Here is a 20,511-nt window from a genome sequence, read left to right on the forward strand (position 1 = left end):
CCCTGACACCTAGACAGCCACCTGGAAGATAGGCAAAAATTCAAACTTCAGCCCTGTACCTGCAAGTAGGCAAAAAGTGCTACGTTGCTCCTCCCTCAGACCGACTCTGGCTGTATACGCCACTGGAGCCGGCCACTCCAGCGGGGCTCCGGGCCCGGAGTCACTGCGCCGTGCGCGGGGCGGCGCGGCGGCTGGAGCTGGAGCGCCGTGCGCGTAGGCAATCCGAACGCAGCGGAGTGCGGCGGGCGGGCCGGGCCGCCCGGGCGTTCTCCAGCCGAGTCGCTCTGTCTCTCTCGCACCCTCACGGAACCCCCCGAGGAGTGCGGGAGAGACAGCAGCGCGACGAAGGCGATCAGAATAGCTCGCTTGATCGTAGATCGTGGTGTGGCGAGCGAGGCGATTCTAAAAGAGAAGGTGAGAGGAACGACGCGGCGAGCGGTCACGCTCCAGAAAGCGTGTTTCTTGAAAGGTAACACGAAGGGGGATTCAAACAGGCGCCTCGTCGGTTTCGCCAAAACGAACCCGCCACTTGGCTTTCCGCGGAGCCGCCCGCGAACAATGGCCCATAGTGCGGCGGGGCCATGGTGCTGGGGCCGCGGAGCAGGCCGTGGTGGTGCAGGCTATGGTGGACAGTGGGCGAGAAGACCGCCGGAGCGGCCAAAACTCTAGACGCATTTTGAGCTCCGGAGTCGCTAATTGCCCGTGGTGGAGCAGCAGGCCGTGGTGGTGCAGGCCGTGGTGGTGGAGGCCGTATCGTCGCAGGCTATGCTAGCGCTGGCCGTGGCGCTGCAGGCCGTGGTGCAAGCAGCCTGCAACCGGACTCCCTGCAGAAACAAAGACCGCGGCGTCGGCACTTTCGGCCCGTCATTGTTTGCTGTCTCGGCCGCGCCATCTTGTTCCCGCCCTTCTTCTTCTCCTTATTCCCGCTCGACTCCGGGCGGCGCGGCGCGGCGGGGGGAGGGGGAAGGGGGGGGGCCCCGGGGGTTTCCCCCGGGGGGGGGCGGGGGGCGGGGGGGAGGGGCCCCCCCCCCCCCCGGGGGGCCCCCCAAAACCGGGCCCCAAAAAACCCCCCCCGGTTTTTTGGGCCTTGGGTTCCGGCTTGGCCCCGGGTTTTTTTTTAAAAAAAGGGGGGAAGGCCCGGGGCCAAAAAAAAAAAGGGGAAAAAAGGGTTTTTTGGGGGAAAAAAAAAAAAAATTTTAAAAAGGTTTTTAAAAAAAAGGGGAAAACTTAAAAAAAAATTTAAAAAAAAAAAATTTTTTTTTTTAAATGGGGGGGCCCCCCACCCCCCCAAAAAAAAACCCCCCGGGGGGAAAAAACCCCCTTTAAAAAAGGGGGGGGGTTTTTAAAAAAGGGGGGGGAACCCCCGGGGAAAAGGAACCCCCAAAAAACCCCCAAAAAAAAAATTTTTTTTTTTTCCCTTTTTTTTAAAAATTTTTTTTTAAAATTTTGGGGGGCCCCCGGGGGGGGGGTTTTTTTTTTTTTTGGTTTTTTGGGGGGCCCCCCCCAAACCCAAAAAAAAAAAATTTTTTTTTGGGGGGCCCCCCCCCCCGGGGGGTTGGGGTTTTCCCCCCCCAAAAAAAAAAAAATTTTTTCCCCCCCCCCCCTTTGCACTGCACTCTACCAAAAATGTCCTGTCAATGCCGTTAATTTATTACCAGTTTTCACTGGAGGTCAATCCACAGCGTTTACTGTGATCTGCTCACGGGATTCACTGTGATCTTGTTCGCGGTGTTCACTGTGATCTGGTCCCCAGTAAACACTGTGAGTTTGACGCCGCTGAGCACCGAAGTACTGCAAATCAGGCTCCAATTCACGGCGTTTACTGTGGCCAGATCACAGTGAACACTGTAACCGAGATCACAGTGAACGCCGTGAACTATTTCACAGCAAACGCCGTGAATTGCATAACAGCAAACTTTGGTAATAAATTAACGGCGTTGACAGGACATTTTTTGTAGAGTGTGCACATGCGTGTCCGCGTGGCCCGTCTGCGACGCCGCGACGCGCACATGCAACATGGAACCCGAACGGCTGCGCTCGGTACGCATAGTGCACATTGCATCGGACTTGGCTTCCTCGGCGTTTCGTCTAGACATTATTAGACGGCGACGGCCCGCCAGGTCAGCAGAACAGAACCCGAACAGTGTATAGGGCACAGTCCAAAGGGTAAATTACTTTGAATTTCAGTGTACAAATCCAATGAATATTTGTTAAATGAAGAATTTGGGGCAAAAACTTCTAAATTTTCCGAAGAACTTCGACAAATTTGAATAAATTTCAGTAAATTTCGATTTTTTTAAAGGCATTTTGGTGTTCAAACTCGGATAGGGTTATATTCCCTTGCACAGGCCACCATTAAAAATTGAAGCCAGTTTCTTTAAAACGGCAGGGAAAACACACCCTGGAAACGAAAATGGCAGGGGAAAAGGTATGGCTGGTTTTCAACGGGGCATGAGAGATATTCCTAAAATTGACAAAATCGGCAGCACTCCTTCAATAAAAAGTCAAGGTGATAGGTTTAAAGTGGTGTTCGGTTAGTTTGGGCGTGACGCAGTGGGGTGATGATGCCTTGTCTTTTGCCGGGAAATCGATTGGTAAGCGTGAGCAAGCAGCGGAGCACCCGGGCGGTGCCTGCAGACTGAGAGTCGTTTTCGTCGCTCTGTCTCTCTCGCACCCAGACGGGACGCCCCGTGAGTGCGAGAGAGACAGAGCGACGAAAACGACTCTCAGTGTGCTGCGTGGCCAGCTGCTCGGCTGGCGCAACGTCGTGGGCCCTGCCGGCCTTGCCGGCCTTCCGGATTTCTGGCGAGACACGCTGCTGGTGCTTCTGGCGGACCTCGGCAGCTTTCTTGATGACACCTCCGCACGACGACAGTGTACTATCACCGCAGCAGCACAAGTTGATAGCGTGCTGGGTAAACACACTCGGCGTGCTCAATGGGCGGGGCGGGGCGCGTCTGCGGGCGTGAGTAACTTTATTTGAAACGCGCAGCAAACGCAAGGCGAGCGGATGCAGTGCGGTGCAGTGCGATGCAGTGAGTGAGTGCGTGTGTAACGTTGCAGCACGCAGTGCCACGAGCAGTGCCACGCACTCGCACGCCGCGTGAGTCACCGGGCTGGACGCCGCCAGTCAGCGGCGTAGGCTGGGGACGCCAGGGGCGGATCCAGAGTAAATCGAGGGGGGAAAGGGGGGGGGGGGGGCGAAGCCACCTGAAGGCTAGGAGGTGATGACGCACTTCACTTTGCCCTAGTAAGTTGGAAAGTTTTTGCTACAAAACTTGGCGAGACTTCGTGTATCGCCATATTTTGGCGCGAAGTCTTTCCATCCAATAATGCAGTGTCAGTTTCGCCCGGCACACCTGGGAAAACAAGCGAGCATTTCGGTTTGGGTGGCGCCGGGTGGAGCGAGGCGGTGCGACTCCAAACCAAGACGGCTCCGTGGCACAGTGGGCCGAAGACCGGTGGAGGCGGCCAAACTCTAGACGCGTTTTGAGCTCCAGAGTCGCTAAATGAGACTCGAGTCAAACGTGTGACCCCACCAATGGATTCCTCGTTCGGAGAGAAATCCATTGGTGGGGTCACACGTTCGGTTCGAGTCTCATTTAGCGACTCTGGAGCTTAAAACGCGTCTAGAGTTTTGACCGCCTCCACCGGTCTTCTGACCCACTGTCCGAGGCCCCACGGAACCGAGATTTCCGTCTATCGTGCTGCGACTCCCCGTGAGTGCGAGAGAGACGGCGGCACGCGAAGGCAACGACAGACACGGGGCGTGCGCGCGGCCGCCACTGCCTTTGAAGGTGACTTTGGAAGCCCGGCCGGGGTGGCCGTCGGGGGTGTGGCCGGCCGGGACGACGCGGCGACGACGCCGGGGCACAGTGGATTTGCCAGAAGACCGGTGGAGGCGGCCAAAACTCTAGACGCGTTTCGTGCTCCAGAGTCGCTAAATGGGACTCGAACCGACCGTGTGACCCCACCAATGGACTGCTCTCCGAACGAGGAATCCATTGGTGGGGTCACACGCTCGGTTCGAGTCCTGTTCAGCGACTCTGGAGCTCAAAACGCGTCTAGAGTTTTGGCCGCCTCCACCGGTCTTCTGGCCCACTGTGCGGGGGCAGCCCGAGCAGGCCGTGCCGGCGGTGCTGCCTCAGCAGGTGTCCGCGAACGGCGAGCGCCTCAGCGAGCTCCTGCACTGTGTGGTGTTGTTTGCCATTTTTCTGTCGATCGCGCGGAAGTGAGGCGCGCTGTTTTTAGCGTCCACAGCCCGCGGTGCCATCGACGCCAACGCTGCCAACAGGTTCATCAAACGGAAAGAACGGCTCGCCGAACGGCCGGCCGGGAGGGACTCGCTACCCACAGCGACTCGGGTAGGTTAGGCCAGGCCCCTCGAAGCGACCCCTCAACACTGCAAATCCAGTGGCAAGTTTGCTTGCCAGTCGAGTGCCGAAATTTGGCCTTCTGACAGAGTACCCGGGATGGGGTGTCCGAGCAGTGGTGGATCCAGAGGGCCGCGGAGGGGGGAGGGAGAAAGTGGCACTTTTGTCCTACTACTTGCAGGGGCAAGTGTTGCGGTTTTCCCTACCTTTCAGGCGGCTATGTAGGGGTTGGGGTGGGAAGCCTTTTGTCCCCCCATCCGCACTTGCAGCCCGAGACCGAGCGGGGCGCTGGCTGCGCCGTTTCTCTTCGCCTGGCGCGGGTCCGCGGGCCGTAAGCGTCACGTGCGCGACAACAATACTGCGTCAACACCTACTGGCCTGAATGGAACAACAACCTTCTTTTTCTTCTTCTCGTTTCGCGCACTCGTCCTACCCGTACACACTGAGAATCCAAACGCTATGAGTATAGCGTCAATTGGTGCAATGCAAAAGCATAGCACATGAAGTGCAATGCCTCCCCATTTCCATGCATTAGCATAGGGCACTTTCGGGATGCATTGCACGTAAGGTGCAATATGGCTGCTGCATTGCACGTATGGTGCGATATGTCAGCTGCATTGCACCATACGTGCTATACTCATAGCGTTTGGAATCTCAGTGCAACTCACACGTTTGTTTTGGAGGGGCGTCGAGCGGCGGGGCGGGGCGGGGGCGGGGCGGGGCGGGCGGGGGGGCGGGGCGGGGCGGGGCGGGGCGGGGCGGGGCGGGGCGGGTGGCGGGCGGGGCGGGCGGGGCGGGGGCGGGGCGGCGGGCCGCGGGGCGGGGCGGTGGGCCCCAGGGAAAGAAAGGAGGGCACCGGAGGGTTGGCTAACCAAACGACGTAAACGCCGCGGCGCCGTCCGAGTCGAGCAAACAACAAGCGCGAGCCGAGCCGAGGCGAGCCGCACCGGACCGAGCCGAGCCGAGGCGGGCCGCACCGGACCGAGCCGAGCCGGGCAAATGGCGACACAGGGCATCGGCACCATCCCCGTTGCGAAACTCGGACGGGCCCGCGGGGCACTACGGCCGCGCTTCGCAACACGTGAGGACCGAGACTCGACCGAGACGCACAAGGTGCACTAGGGCAGGGCTCTCGGACAAGAGCCAGGGCGGATCCAGAGACGGGTTGGAACCAGCGGGGAAGGGAGGAGGGGCAGTAGGTACACGGTAAAAACGGTACCTGGTCTTCCCAGGAAGCCAATACTTGAGACATAAGCGACTGGAGGTTCTTTTTCACACTGCCGTCCCCGCCACTGGAAAAGAGAAGGGTGGGCGGCGCCATCGGACACCTCATCGGCCGGCGGCTCTCGAGAGTCGATTCCGTCGCTCTGCCTCTTTCGCACTAGCTCATGGAGCGTCCGTTAGTGCGAGAGAGACAGAGCGACGAAAACGACTCCCGGCATCAGTTGCCTGTGTCGCCCGCGTGACACGCGACCGCGCGCTTTCCAATCTCAATCTGAATCCGCTTTTTGTTTCCGGATAAAATTGCGTTTCCATTCCGCAGAGAGTGCAGGCCGCGCGCCGCAACAGTTGGCGTCTTTTCCATCCGCGTCGTCCTCGCCGCTCGCCTCGCCGTCCTCCCAGCTCCACTGAATCTGATGCCGCGCTGCGCAGTGGGCCAGAAGACCGGCGGAGGCGGCCAAAACTCTGGACGCGTTTTGAGCTCCAGCGTCGCTAAATGGGACTCGAACCGAACGTGTGACCCCACCAATGGATTGCTCTCCGAACGATGAATCCATTGGTGGGGTCACACGTTCGGTTCGAGCCCTGTTTAGCGTCTTTGCTGCTCAAAACGCGTCTAGAGTTTTGGCCGCCTCCGCCGGTCTTCTGGCCCACTGTGCGCTGCCTGCCAACCCCTTCGCCGGTCCCCGGAACACCCCCCCCCTTCCTCCCCTCCCCTCCTCCTCCTCACGCGGGGTGCCTCGCTCGCTCTCACTCACGCACACGCCACTTCCAACAATTTAGCTTATCAATTTTTCCCCCCGGCGGCGTGGAGAGTGGCGCGGCAGGCCGATGCCGAACAGCGCCTGTGTCGCTCTGTCTCTCTCGCACCCCTGCGAGCCTGCGGGCAGCCCCGTGAGTGCGAGAGAGACGGAGGCGCAGTTCCGAACCAAGTCGCCGTGGGGCGCTCGCCGGACGTCTACGTGTCGACGCCGCCGTGCGGAGGCATGGCGGGGCGGGGCGGGGCGGGCGGGTGCGGAGCCGCAGGCACAAGGCAACAGGAACGGATATTTGGCTGGGGAGAAAAGAAAGAAAGTTGAATCTACCAGGTGAGGCGCACACGGCGCAAACGCAGTGTCCTTACCGCGCGAGCGACAGTCACACCCCCCCCTCCCTTTTCTCCCAGTAGCTTCCACTGCAAGAAAAAGCAAAATAAAAACTCCTAGTTAGTTCAATGGAACGAAACGGAAAAAGTGCAGAATTTCCTCACTTGTTACTGGTACGGCGAAAACGAACAGAACCTCTCCGTGCTGGAAAAGGTACGGACGCGGTCCTGGTAAATAATTGGCCAGAAACATGAGCCTCCCTTTTCCTGCCCTTTATTTTTCTACCAGTGTTGTATGGTGATTCATGAATTCAATTTCACGGAAGTTAAAAACGCGTCACGCCGAATCTCCGGTAAGGAGGGAAGGGTGCGGCGGGCCTGAGGGTTGAGAGAGAGAGAGAGAGAGAGAGAGAGAGAGAGAGAGAGAGACAGGAGGGGTGTGACCCCAATTACAGTATCGAGACCGCCGAGACCCGCTATCGCAACAAGTCCACTCCTTAATCCATTTCCCGGGGCATAAACATGTCATTTGCTCCTCGGCCGCCGCACCACATTTGCATGAATCGTCTTACTGGTTCGTCGGGGCGAGGTCGGAGGACAGAGAGAGAGAGAGAGAGAGAGGGGAGAAAACCAATTACGGAGGCCGGGCCAGCCGCAGTCGCGGCGTCCTCAACCGCAACAAGTTGTTTAGTATAACTGCATGCAAATGAAGACACGATCGAAAATTTTATTATTCTACTTACGGGTCGCGTCCCCCCCCCCTGCCCGCCCCGCGCCCTGTTGCTGTCTTATTTAAGGACTCGGCGCCGCCCAGTGATACGTATGCCGCCCTAACAGCGCCACTCTCGCCGATTTTTTCCTCCCACTTTATTTCCTCATTTCCAGGCGATTTCTGCTCGGCTTCGCCACGCGCGAGGGTGGGGAAAATAATAACGTGAAATGTGACGCGGGGGAGCGGGCAGAGTGAGAAAGCACTGCTTAATGTTCACGCTCTAATATTTTTATAATTTTGTTATTTTTTTTTATCGAATTTTTCTGACGTCTGTACTTTTGGTGCACTTTATTTATTTTCATCAAAGCTCCTTTATTGCATGGACGACACAAGTCATCTGAAAGTCGTCTATTATTTTGATGACATTGTTGTAAGGAAAATTAGCCTTGAAATTGTCATCAAGTGACGACTCAAATTTCTCAGTGTCTGGACCCGCCAATGCAGGTGCGAAAGTAGCTCGATCGTGGCAGTGGGAGCACATCGCCGTCATCCCTCTGCTACCCCTGCACACCACATCGGCAACACACGGTAGTCTTTCTCCCTCGCACCCCCGCGGGGCGCCCCACGAGTGCGAGAGAGACAGAGCGACGAGAGTACAGCGCAGCCGGCGGGGGAGTGAAAGTGAGATCCACTCGAGGCTCGCGTGCAACGGCGGGTGCAAGCGGTGCAGGGCGGGACGGACGCTGCGTGGCGCCTTGGCGAGGCCCTTGGGCGCGGCGTGTGACGTCCTACGGTCATGGTCGATGGCTGTCCCCGCCCCGCCCCGCCCCGCCTTGGGGTGTTCCGCACCCCACCGCTGCTTGTGCAGAGCTCGCTTTCTTGTTTTCTGCTGAGCGGGTGCTGATTCCAGCTTCCAGGCCAGCCGGGACGGGACGGGCCAGCCAGGACGTCGGGCCGGCTAGTGGGCGCTGCGCTGCGCTGCGCTGCCGCCCCGCCGCCGGGACGTGATTCCTTATTCCTGCCCTAGTCCAACACGGCCAGCGCGGCGTCGTCACCCGGTGGCGCAGCGGTTTGATTCGCCATTCGCCACGTCGCTCTGTCTCTCTCGCACTCCGCGGCCAATGTGAGTGCGACAGAGACAGAGCGACGAAGCCGCGGTTCGAAATCAGACGACAGTGTTTGGGCGCATGACGCGCCGCTGGGGCCTGCGCCGCCTGGGCCGGCCCCCGCAGGTGAGTCTAAGCGACAATAACATGTTTGGCGCATTCGCAGAGCAGAGCGAGGCGCGGGCCGGGGCCACAACACGCGGGGCTGGCTGGGCGCGACCACGCTCCACGCTCGGCAGAACAGGGGCGATCCGGTTCGTGCGAGAAAATTGCCTGTGGAGTAGAACTGAAAGGGGTGGAAACTGGAAGGAAATGTAACTTGAAGTTGTGGTAAGGTTACGTTTCACAGTTCAAAGGGTAACATTGGGAGGTTCAGCATTGCGAAGAGGTGGAATTGCGAAGGATAAAATTTGGGAAGGGTGGGATAGGGCAAAGGCACGAGACGGGGCCAAGGGACGGGGGTGGAAGGGACCGCTGGTGAGGGGGTGGGGGTGGTGGGGGTGCGGTCGGCTGTCTCGTTCCGCTACGCCACGGCTACGCCCGACGCCCGCCCAGCGCGCCCGGCGTGCCCAGCATGCGCCTGCGAAGGGCAGAGAAGGGCGGGGCGGGGCGGGGCGGGGGGTTCGTTTTGTGCTGACTGCAGGAAGTGACGACGCTTCAGTTTGAGTCTGTGGCCCTGCCAGCCCCGCCAGCCCCGCCAGCCCACACCGGCAGCCAGCGCAGCAGCCTACGCAGCAGCCAGCCAGAAGGCTGGCTGTGCCTGGAACGCTGGAACGGGGAGGAAACCTCCGTGGACAAAAGCGGGAGCAGAGCGGGGGCTCGTAGGGAGGGGGTTGCCCAGGGAAGAAATGGCACAGCTTGCAGGCGTAGAGGTAGGCCAAGGATAGAACAGGACAACGCCCCATCACTGTCTTTCCTTTTACAGCACTTTTACCACCATTTTTTGCGGTGAAGCGCGCAGTTTGCAATTTCCACGATTTATTATACCCTGGAGTGCGAAAATTCAGTAATAGTGATATTTGGATAGGAGAAGCGCTGAAGTTATTCGGTTAAAGGGTCTTTAGAAGTACTTTCATTACAAAATATTGCCATAAAAAACTTTTATTGCAAAATTTGGCCATAAAATTCTTATTGTATTTTTACTAGGTGTTCTTACAATACATTGCAATGGACAGTTTGAATCACAGTGTCTAAGACGGGGTAAAAACCTCGACCGTTTTTCAGTCTCAAAACGATAAACCGCAATCACCGCAATCGTTTATTCCCTCTCCATTTTTTTTCCAAAGGGTGTCCTTGGCCTCGAGTCGAGCCTCATCAGCAGTGACAGGTTTCCCGGTTTTTGAGTGTTTGATCATGCGGAAGCGACGAGGCGCAGCGGCGCGGCGAGGGGTGGAGACAGAGAGAGAGAGAGAGAGAGAGAGAGAGAGAGAGAGAGAGAGAGAGAGACAGCGAGAGGGAAGGATGAGAAGATCCACTGCGGTTTCTCTTTCTTCCTCGCCTTCCTCATTCAATGCTTTCCTCCTCATCTCATATTGATCTCTTCTTTCTCTCTCTCTCTCTCTCTCTCTCTCTCTCTCTCTCTCTCTCTCTCTCTCTCTCTCTCTCTCTCTCTGCGCACTAAATTCGTGGACTTTAAAGTGCATAATTATGCATACGTGCGTAAGGTGCGTATAATATTATTTGTCCTAATTGAATCATAGTGTACACTGTGATGCATAATCTTATACTCACCTTACAAACGTATCTGTGCATGCATAAAAAGTGCCTAATTATGCATTGAAAAAGTGCACACGAGTTTAGTGTGTACGCGGAAACGTATTTGCCGCACAAAATAACACGCACACACGCACCAACGCGCTGTTTGTTTCCACGCGGGGCTCCGCGGCTTCCAGTTTCCGAAGTGTCAACTCGTCGCTCTGTCTCTCTCGCACCCCTAAGGGTCGCCCCCGGGAGTGCGAGAGAGACAGAGCGACGAAGACGACCCTTTCGGAATGAGGCGGTGCGGGTGCCGGACTGTGACTCCCACGCCACGGCGCGCCACCCGGACCGGACGCCGCCCGGAAGCATCCAGTGTACGGAAACGCGCCCTCGGGGACTCTCAGGGACCCTCAGCGTCGGGGAGAACGAAAGGGGAAGGTCGTGACTGACCGTCTTCACCTCATTAAACGGGGAACTCCCGCGTGCGGCAGTGGCGTGAGCCCGGACACTTTCCAGAACAAAATCAACCCTTTCTCTTACCCCTCGGCGGCGTTATTTTCTGGTAAAATGAGTGAGTTTAGACTGGTCCACTACGAGTGAAGGCAGTGGCGGCCTCCCGCCGCCCCCGGCCGCCCCTCTCGCGGTGGCGGCGGTGGTGGCGGCGCGGGCAGCCGGCCAACATTTTCCCCGAAGCGCGGCGCGCCGTGCCCGCGCCACGCCGGCTGCCGCATCGAAATTCAATCTCGAATCTCGCCGTGGGACAAACTGGGTGAGTCGGACTGTCGGAGACTGTCGGACTGCGGCAGGAGCCGAGGCAAGAGCGAGCCGCGAGCGAAGCGCAGCAAAGCGCCTCGCGAGGGGTGGAAAGCGCGCCGGCCAGCCTCGGCTGAGTCCGAGAGTCGTCTTCGTCGCTCTGTCTCTCTCGCACTCATGGGGCGTCTCCTATAGGTGTGAAAGAGACAGGGAGCGACGAAAACGACTCTCGGAATCAGTGCTGCGGGCCAGGCCTTCTCAAAGCGCGAGGAGGAGTGGGGGGGGGGGGGGGGGGAGAAAAGGGGGCGCAATCAAGGGGCGTTAGATACGGGGAGGCAGAGTACGGTGAAAAATCGAAGAAGGGACTCCGGCACGCCCCGGCCGGGAGAAAGGCAGCAGACTGAGAGTCGTTTTCGCCGCTGTCTCCCTCGCACTCACGCGGCGTCCCGTGCGGATGCGAGGGAGACAGAGCGACAAAAACGACTCTCGGAATCAGTCTGCAGGCTGGAGCGCTGGAGCGGGCGGGAGAGCGGGCGGGTGGCGAGAGCGAGCGGCGAGGCACAGGCAGGGGCTGGCAGGGGGCAGCGGTCCAAACTGCGGGGGTCAGCACTTCTCAACAGGCAAGAGCGGCGGGGGGCGGCAGGGGTGGAGGGTGGAGGTGTGGGAGGGGAACCCATATCGGGGGGGCGGGGGGGGGGGGGGGGGGGGGTGGAGGGGGGGGGCCGCAAGGGGGGGGGGGAGGGGGAAGGGGCGGGGCGTGGAGGACGCGCTGCTGCGCCCCACCCAGGTACAGCGTATAAATCGCGATGCAAACCGGGGAATTAAATCGCGCGCAGATATCCCCCTCCCCCCCTCCCTCCACCCGTCTCAGTGCCTACTTGGCGCGCGTTCCTGGCCTGGGTTCGAAAACCGGTGCGCTCCGACTTTCGGTTTTCATTTTCGTCCCGTGAGCCACCCTTCAGGACACACACGCTCACACTCACTCACTCACACACACACACACACACACACGAGCACTCCTTGACGGGGCGCTTCGGCCGCGTAAGTGACGTCCGTATAACCCCAAAGTGACATCTGCGGAGGCGCGGCGAACCTTCGTCGAACGCGCGGCGAAGGGCACTTGCTTTCGCCGAATCACAGAATCACAGAATCTCAGTCGTCGACTCGGACGCCATCAACGTGAAGCGCGCCGTGCGGAGCGCAGCCGGAGCCCCACTGCTGGCCGCTGGGGACGGCAGGGCACGGCAAGGCACGGCACGGCACGGCACGGCACGGCAAGCCACGGCACGACGACGGCACGGCCGCTTTTTACAGCCGTCCGGAACGAGAAGCGTGGACCGTGTGGACCGGCCTTCGGCTAGCCCTCGGCGTGCTGCGTGCCGCACAGTGGGCCAGAGGACCGGTGGAGGTGGCCAAAACTCTAGACGCGGTTTGAGCTCCAGAGTCACTAAGCGGGACTCGAACCGAACGTGTGACCCCATCAATGGATTCCTCGTTCGGAGAGCAATCCATTGGTGAGGTCACACGTTCGGTTGGAGTCTTGTTTAGCGACGCTGGAGTTCAAAACGCGTCTGGAGTTATGGCCGCCTCCACCGGTCTTCTGGCCCACTGCATGCCGGCGGACCCTGGAGCCCTGGAGAGGCTCCTGCAGAGCCCCGCCAGTGCCCGCGCCCCGCCAACGCCCCGGCACTAAAAATAACGGCCGTGGTTTTACTGCCGCCCATCATGTCGTCCAGTGTACAAGGCGCGCCAGGCCGAACTCCGCACGCGGCAAAGCGGCCACGCGGCCACGCCACTGGTCGGCCGGCCCACCGGCCAACACCTGCCCGGACTACGCCCCGGACTTCCCTCGACCCGTCGGGGGCGGCGCGGACGCGGCGAACGCCACCAGCCTCTCTCCTCTCTATCTCTCTCTCTCTCTCACACACACACACACACTCATTAGACGCCTTATGGGTTGTGTGTGTGGGGAGGGAGAGAGGGGCAGAGAGAGAGAGAGAGAGAGAGGAGAGAGAGAGAGAGAGAGAGCAGGGAGAGAGAGAGAGAGAGCAGAGAGAGAGAGAGAGAGAGCAGGGGAGAGAGAGAGAGAGCAAAAGAGAGAAAAGAGAGAGGAGAGAGAGAGAGAGAGAGAGAGAGAGAGCAGAGGGGAGCAGAGAGGAGAGAGAGAGAGAGAGAGAGAGAGGAGAGCAAAAAGAGAGAGAAAAGAGAGAAAACAGAGAGAAGGAGAGAGAGAGAGAGAGAGAGAGAGAGAGAGAGAGAGAGAGAGGAGACGCAGTTCTCTCAGACAGGCGAGATAAGAGAGGCGCATGCTGTTATGCAGCGGGCGTCAGCACGCAGACGCGACAGTCGGTCGATGGATTTGTCTTTTGTTTTGGTAACTTTCGATACGTTCTTCTCTCGGTTACTGTAAGTCTTGACTTCGCTTCCTCCTCTACTTTTCAGAATCGATCGACGACTCAGGTTCCATATGTTCCTCCTGTTTCGTCGGCAGAGACGAGGAGTTTTGGGGATGGGTGGTGTGGTTAGGTGGAAGAGGTTGAGGAGAGGCAACATAGAAGACGTGAGCTGAACAGAGAGGTGCGTAGAGGAAGCAGAAGAGGTAGAAGAGAGAGAGAGAGAGATGGAGTAGGGAAGAGGGACGCGGAAAATGGCGACGCGCGAACTGGATACCAGGCGTCGCAAAGTGCTACCCGCGCGAAAACAGAGTAGCGGCACACTGCAGAATGCACACGCGTGCATTGGCTGTCTCTCTCGCACGGCCAGGATGTCAGCGGTCTGCCACGAGGACCGTCCGCAAGGCGCTCATATGACATCTTACACTGTTATTACCTTCTGGAAAATCCCGGAAAGTGCCTTTTGAGACACCATTGGAACTTTCCCAAGGCTTCGTTAAAAAAATGTACTTGTGAATTATTTCTTAGGGAAACTTATTCAAAATAGAAACATTGGAGGTTTGGGACTAGCCGAAAGATTTGAGGCAACTTTTTCCCCTAATAAGTTCTCCGGAGATTTCCAAGAAAGTTTTAACAGTGTGACAACCCGGACGTGACCACTACAGTGCATGAATTTGCAGCGATGGCCGAGCGACGCTGTGCTGACTGGACAAGCGTTGAGGTCTCCGTCGCTGTTCCCATGGATTCCCAGCCCGGGCCGAAAAAGTTGCACCACACTGCAGTACTGTACAGGTGCACGTCTGCACGTGGGGCCACGGCGCCACGACCCCGTAGCTATGCATCATTGTACCGTTCGTGGCTTTTGTTTCCTTTTTCCCCATCTATCGCAAGGGGCTTTCCCAATCAGTGCCCCTCCTATTCCTTTGACGTCCGTGGCATGCCACACGCCATGCCACGCCCCGCTCGACTGCGACCCTCATTTTTACACGTGATTTTGGCCGGCGCATGGCAACCGCCCCCTAGACCTAACCCTTCGGCTTCATGACCTATGAGTGTCGTTTATTTTCGCACTTTTTCTTCATTTTTCGACTCGGAACCAAGGGGGGCTGACTCCTATAATACTTCGTACACAGCCCTATAATACTTGAATAATACTATAATCCATAATACCAAAAAATGCCGCACATTTTGTGCAGTTTTTGGTTTTAAAATGAGAAAGTTGTGTAAAATTGTGGTGAACAAGCGTTCAGAGATTTCTAGACGGAACGTTAGAGTAAGAAAATGGCGCTGAGAGAAATGACTTGGTGCTGAGGCTCTTAAAGATGCGCTGTATAATAATTTGAGGCCCAGGAGCGCGAGCCGGAATCCTTGTTTTCAACTTGCTTGCGTATTTTGGAAACCTTTGGTATACGGAAAACCACTTACAACGACACAATTATCTGGATATAATATTTGGAATAATACCTATAATACTCTATAATACCTATAATATATAATACTTCGTACACGGTTCGGGAGAGTCAGCCCCCCTTGCTCGGAACCGTTTCCCCTTACACGAGCGCGATGCGGCGGGCCGTGCCGTGCAGCCTTGTATCTCGGATCATGATCCCCTCATGGCTCTCCCATGACGGTCGAAGGTCGTCTCGCCATGTTCTGCGGAGGAAATTGCTCCTTGTGTCCCACTTTGAAATGCCCCATGGCACCGAGAACGCTCTTACCCCGACGCGCAGTGGGTTAGGAAGCACAAGGCACACTGCTGATCCATGTGGAGGAGCTAGCGACGGGAGTTCCTTTCCCTGGTTCACAACGAGAAATTTGCCACCAGATGGTAAATTTTGTCACCAATCAAGAGTTAATCACGCACAAAATTGTTTCTAGTTGACAATAAAAAAATTTCATGAAATTGTCATCAATTTGTGATTAAATTGTCATCAATTTGAGATAACATTTTTATCAATTTGGGACTCAATTGTCATCGATTTGCGACTCAATTGTCATCGATTCGCGACTCAATTGCCATGCGACTCAATTGTCAGCATTACAAGGTAGGTTTACGCCAGACCGCGTCTTGTCGTAACAGGCTTCGCGATGTGTCGCTGCCTGTTTCTCCAATCCGCGCCTGGCGTACCTACCTTGGCCTGCGGCGCTAGGCTGCCTCCGGCAGACAATGCTTGTCCATCATCAGTTACTTCAGAACTGTTGCATGCTGGGGGGCTCCGCCCCCCCAGACCCCCCTTTATTCTAGATAGAGGTGCTTCATCTACAAATTACACGATCTTGACCCTTGTAACTTTTCCCAGACCCCCCTTTCATCCAGGCAGGAGAGGTCTACCGACAGAAAACTCGATTTTTCGCCGTTTTTTAGGTGTTTTTCAGCTATAAAAACTGAACCACTTGAGCTAGGATGGTGAAATTTCGCGTGTGCCGAGCCAAGAACATACCTAATAACCCTGCGAAATCTCAGCCAGATCGGCCGAGCCGTTCAGGAGGAGTAGTGTACACACACAGACAGACAGACAGACACACAGACAGACAGACAAAACTTTTCAACCGCACTGGAGTAACAGGCTTCGCTATCGCTCAGCCAATCAAGTGATATAAATGTCAGCCACGATGTTGATATGAAGTGCCAACAAAGTCTCACAGTGCAGCTCAAAGCGTGCGTCTAAAGTTTCATGTCTACCTAAACAAGCGGTTCAGCCTGCGTCGTGCGACACGCCGCAGGCATGCCGTGCACGGCAGCGCGGTCCAACACTGTGGGAAAAAATCACAGTAAATCCTGTAGTGATTAGTACAGCTGTCACTGTAGTTCAGAGTACAGGATTTACTGTACTTTTTTAACAGGATCTACTGTACTTTGTACGGGATTTACTGTACCACAGGAGTGGAGTACGGAATATCCTGTACCAGGTACAGTAGACACTGTAGCCAGGCACGGTAAATCCTGTGTTCTGAACTACAGTAAATCCCGGCAAAAAAATTAACGGGATTCGCTGTGGTTTTTTCGCACAGTGAAGCAGAACTTAGCAACTTGTTGACCGAGGGCAGTTCAGGAGCCTCATCAGCGCTGTGCCTTCATGGCCGCGCCTTCGCCGTGTCAGGCAGGGAGTTTTCACGTCAGTGCATCTTCTGGTTTCGGTTGCCGCGGTTCCCGCCGTCAGCGGGTCAGCATCTACTTCAGCTCCTAGCCGCGCCGTGTCGGCATCTCGGAACGATGACAAGGGAGCCGCGCGGAAACAGGTGCAATGACAACAAATCGTCTTGCTTGGCTCAGCGGACCGCGGAATGCGATGGAATACGCGTTATTTAATCGTCTTTCTATTCTCGCCCCATCTCACACATACATACGCACACCAACACACACACACGCACACACAAACACACAGAGACACAGATGCACGCAACACACGCCTCCTGGGTCAGGCCATGATAACGCCTGGCCGACTTATATTCATCGCCCGGCCGGTCAAGGCCGCAGGACGGCTTACCCCAAGCGGACACTTTCCGTCTTGCAGCTTGCAGCGATGCAGAAACGTGGAGTTTGCCCCGAGCCACAGACGAGCCTAGCCCGGACGTTTGCCAGGGCGTATGATGCAGTGGCGTTGCTGAGCTATGAATTCACTTTGGGGTAAGATCGGTGGGCAATTCAATTTCTCACACCCCAACCACCTGACGGCTATTGAGTCCATGGACTTTTCCACGCAGCCGAAGGGCTAAATTTAGTTTCTGCCTCATCCGGTTGTACGAGCAAGGTAGGAAACTTCTCTAGTTAAAATTCTTCCTTTACCGTCGTTTGTCCGGTTCGGCGCACTCTACCCACTGTTCAGCCAAATCCAATCGCAACCTGTGGCTTCGCGTCATGCCAACATGCATCGCCATGCAAATTTGTGGACTCACTGGACTCACCTAGCAGCCAGTTGCACTCGTTGACGCTTCCACTGGTGCGGCGTTCCCTGGAGAATGTAACCGCGCCTCGCGACATTGGCCTGCAGCCGCGCTATCAGTCCAAATGAAGAGCACTTCCGGAGAACGCCGTCTCTCTCTTGGCCATGCCGGCTGGTCCATTGGAGGGACGAGGAGAGGCGGGCGCTCCCTGGACGCAGCCCACGATGTCGGTCGATGACATCTGGGAGAGAGAATCAAAGCACCTGCATGACACACACAGCATCCTCACAGCGGAAAAAAACTATACTCAAGAAAGCCTTACAAAGCATCTGCTTTGTAAGAGGCATGGAATTGCTTCACATTGGGAAGAAATGCACCGTTTTGCGAATGATCTTGTTAGGAAGCATTTCTTCGCACTAATGCCCGGTAGACTTTTTATTGTGTAATCAATTTTGACTGAGAAAAAATATAGCTGCCAGACTTGGACCTCAAATGATTACAAGGTCTGTTCAAGGATCGTCTCACCACATCACAACACTTTCACATATAGATTTTCGTCGCTCTGGCTGGACAACGGCCAACTCTAACGGCCAACTCCCAGCCGTCAAAATCAAATTCAAATTCCCTCCAAGTCCAAATCGCTGGCACCCCAGTCTCAAACGTTTCAGAAGAAAAGAGACATGCAGATTTCTCATCTTGTCACAAATGAAAAACACCTACTAAAGATCTTACGAAAACTCCAGACATTTTATTTTCAGGCGCGGAGCGCACTGTCGTAGGGCACGCGTGCAAATTTTAGGTGAAATACCGAACCGAACCATGCAGTTTAGCAACAAAAATTTCTAGCCGAGTAAGTAAATGGCGATGAGGCAACCACTTGTTAAACCCGGTGTCTATTTGAAATACGGAAATCCGAAATCTTCCCCCAGAAAGGCAAAAGCTGGTAAAATTTGGGCCTGAAATCCGGCGAAATCAAACAAAATTTCCTTTCAGAAATCTTGTACCCGAATACCAAAACAGGTCGCCCCCTCCCTCTATGAATGGTCAGCGAATAAGCTCGCAAGCTGTTCGCTACCAGTTTTAAGAAACCGAAATACTGAAAAATAATTGTTGAAAAGTGCTATACTCACAGAGGACCACAGAATTGATGTGGCATCAAAAGAAGAAAGAAAACCATGGCTAAGTCCAACATTGACGCATAAGAATTCACGACACTAGACACAAGGGGCCTACGGTTTAATTGTTATCACTATTTAGAGCTAGATGTTCGATCTCGCTTCTTTTTCTAAGATTTTCTTGTGTCACTTGCAGGGAAACGAGCACAGCGTTGCAGCCGCCATCGTGGCCGGCCAGGCGATTGGCTGTGGCCGTCGCCAACGACCGCCAATGGCGAGCCGCGCCTTATCGTCTGGCGTCACTCGTTATCGCCTCACTCCTCATGCAGTGCAATTGCATGGCCAAGGCCTCACCCTCACAGTGAAAATTTCTCTTGACACTTGATGACAATCGCAAGGCTAATTTTCCTCACAAGAGTGTCATCAAATCAGTTCGTGACGTTGTTGTCACGGACAGGAAATATAATGGAAATCTCATAAAATTGCAATGGAATTGTTCATTTGAAAGAGGTGAAAATGTCATTCCCTACTTTGTCCCTACAATTTTTTACAGAGCAGTCGACTCAACGTTGCTCAAACGTTATGCGCGAAATTTTTCAGAACTTCTTCAGAAATTTAAAGACTGCTCGCTTACGTTACGAGTTTGTTTATTGTGCCAGATGGTGAACCATTGCAAAAATGAGTGATTCTGCAGCCAGTACAGCGCTCCACGTATACACGCAAAAAGAACGCATTCCAATGCGCGCTGCCCGACGAAAGGCGCGGAAAAAAAGCTGCCTCCAGAGAGAATCGAACTCTCGACCCCCAGTTTACTAGACTGGTGCTCTAACCACTGAGCTATGGAGGCGGACAGTACCGGCAGTCCCCAAATAAACGTGTGGTTCTTTGTGAGAGTGGGGGCCCGCGCGGAAAGGAGGTCGTGGCTCCCGGCTGGGCCCGCGCGGGGAGGTGCGGGGAGGGGAAGGCCCGAGGAAGGGAGGGGGGAGGGGACCGGCAAGGCGGGCCGCGCGGCAGAGGGGAGGGGACTCCGTTACCTACGCACATCTGATGTGCGTTTTGTGATCGCAAAACTAAATATTCAAAGATTTCAAACAGGTGAAGAATGAAATCAGCGCAGAGTGTCTCGTTTTCCGCGATGAAAACTGCGACATTTCACATCGTTTCTCCGTGACGTTTTTTCGAATGTACGTACGTACATACACTGTATGCTCCTGCTGGATTTCCCTGCCAATTTGGCGAAAGCAGCGCTGCCGAAGCCGAGCGAAGCCGAAGCTGCCATCCCGTCGTCAGTTTATCGATGACTCGGCTAACGGCGCTGGGAAAACAAACCGCGGCCCGTTCAGACTACAATTGTTATTTACCTCTCATTAAAAGCAGGAAAAGTGCGACCGCGGGCTGGCGGCCGTGGCGTGCCGTGGCGTGCCTTGCCGGCGGGAAGGGTTGCCTTGTTTGAGCACGCCAGCCAATGCCAGCGCAGGCAGCCCTGACGCCCAAATGAGCACCCGCGGTTAAAAGCCGCGATCAAACACCCCGCCGGGGTTAGGGGTTGCTTCCGGGCTAGTTCGCGTAGAAGCCAGCAAGAAAAGGCTATGTTACTGCCCTCGGCCCGGGCTAAAGCTCTGCTGTATTCGATGCAGTGGCGGATCCAGAGTCGGCCTAAATGGAGGGAGGGGGCAAAGTAGAGCACTTTTTGCCTACTTACAGGGGCAAAGTGTTGCGTTTTGCCTACTTTTCAGGCGACTCTCTAGGGGTCAAGGAAGGGGGCAATTGTCCTCCCCCCCCCTGGATCCGCGCTTGGCTCTATGCTGTATAAGGTTTGCGCAGTGGGGCAGTGGCGGATCCAGAGACGGCCTTTGGGACGGGTAGGGGGCGAAGTAGCACTTTCTGCCTACTCAGAGGAGCAGAGAGGAGCACAACCTCCCGGCACCCGCGCCTCGGGTTCGCGGGGGCAGTGCACTAAACCTCCACGGCACGTCACATCCGCACCGCCAAATTGTGCTGTCCTGGGCGCAAACAATAACCCGGGCGTTCCTCTCTCTCTCTCTCTCTCTCTCTCTCTCTCTCTCTCTCTCTCTCTCTCTCTCTCTCTCTCTCTCTCTCTCTCTCTCTCTCTCTCTCTCTCTCTCTGCCTCTCTCTGTCTGCCTCTCTCTGTTTCTCTCTCTCTCTGCCT

The 20,511-nt window shown here is 56.0% G+C and overlaps 1 protein-coding gene and 1 non-coding gene across 3 annotated transcripts in view; both read right to left on the reverse strand.

Moving 5' to 3' along the window:
* The window catches only part of LOC117639357, a 192,267-nt gene that overhangs the window by 167,730 nt on the left and 4,026 nt on the right, over positions 1–20,511 (reverse strand). Inside the window, exons 1-2 of one of the 2 annotated variants that reach the window (XM_034374939.1) lie at positions 18,356–18,563; positions 17,247–17,466 (exon numbers count right to left, since the gene is read on the reverse strand). In XM_034374939.1, coding sequence (XP_034230830.1) covers positions 17,247–17,322 — 76 coding nt within the window. In that variant the 5' untranslated portion in view covers positions 17,323–17,466; positions 18,356–18,563. Of the gene's footprint in view, positions 1–17,246; positions 17,467–18,355; positions 18,564–20,511 lie in introns of those variants that run through there. The other variant, XM_034374938.1, reaches the window with a different exon arrangement.
* Positions 19,115–19,187, reverse strand: Trnat-agu. The gene has a single exon. It is a non-coding gene; the product is annotated as a tRNA-Thr (tRNA).

The sequence above is a fragment of the Thrips palmi genome, unplaced genomic scaffold (assembly GCF_012932325.1).
Source record: "Thrips palmi isolate BJ-2018 unplaced genomic scaffold, TpBJ-2018v1 HiC_scaffold_11, whole genome shotgun sequence".
NCBI lineage: Eukaryota > Metazoa > Arthropoda > Insecta > Thysanoptera > Thripidae > Thrips > Thrips palmi.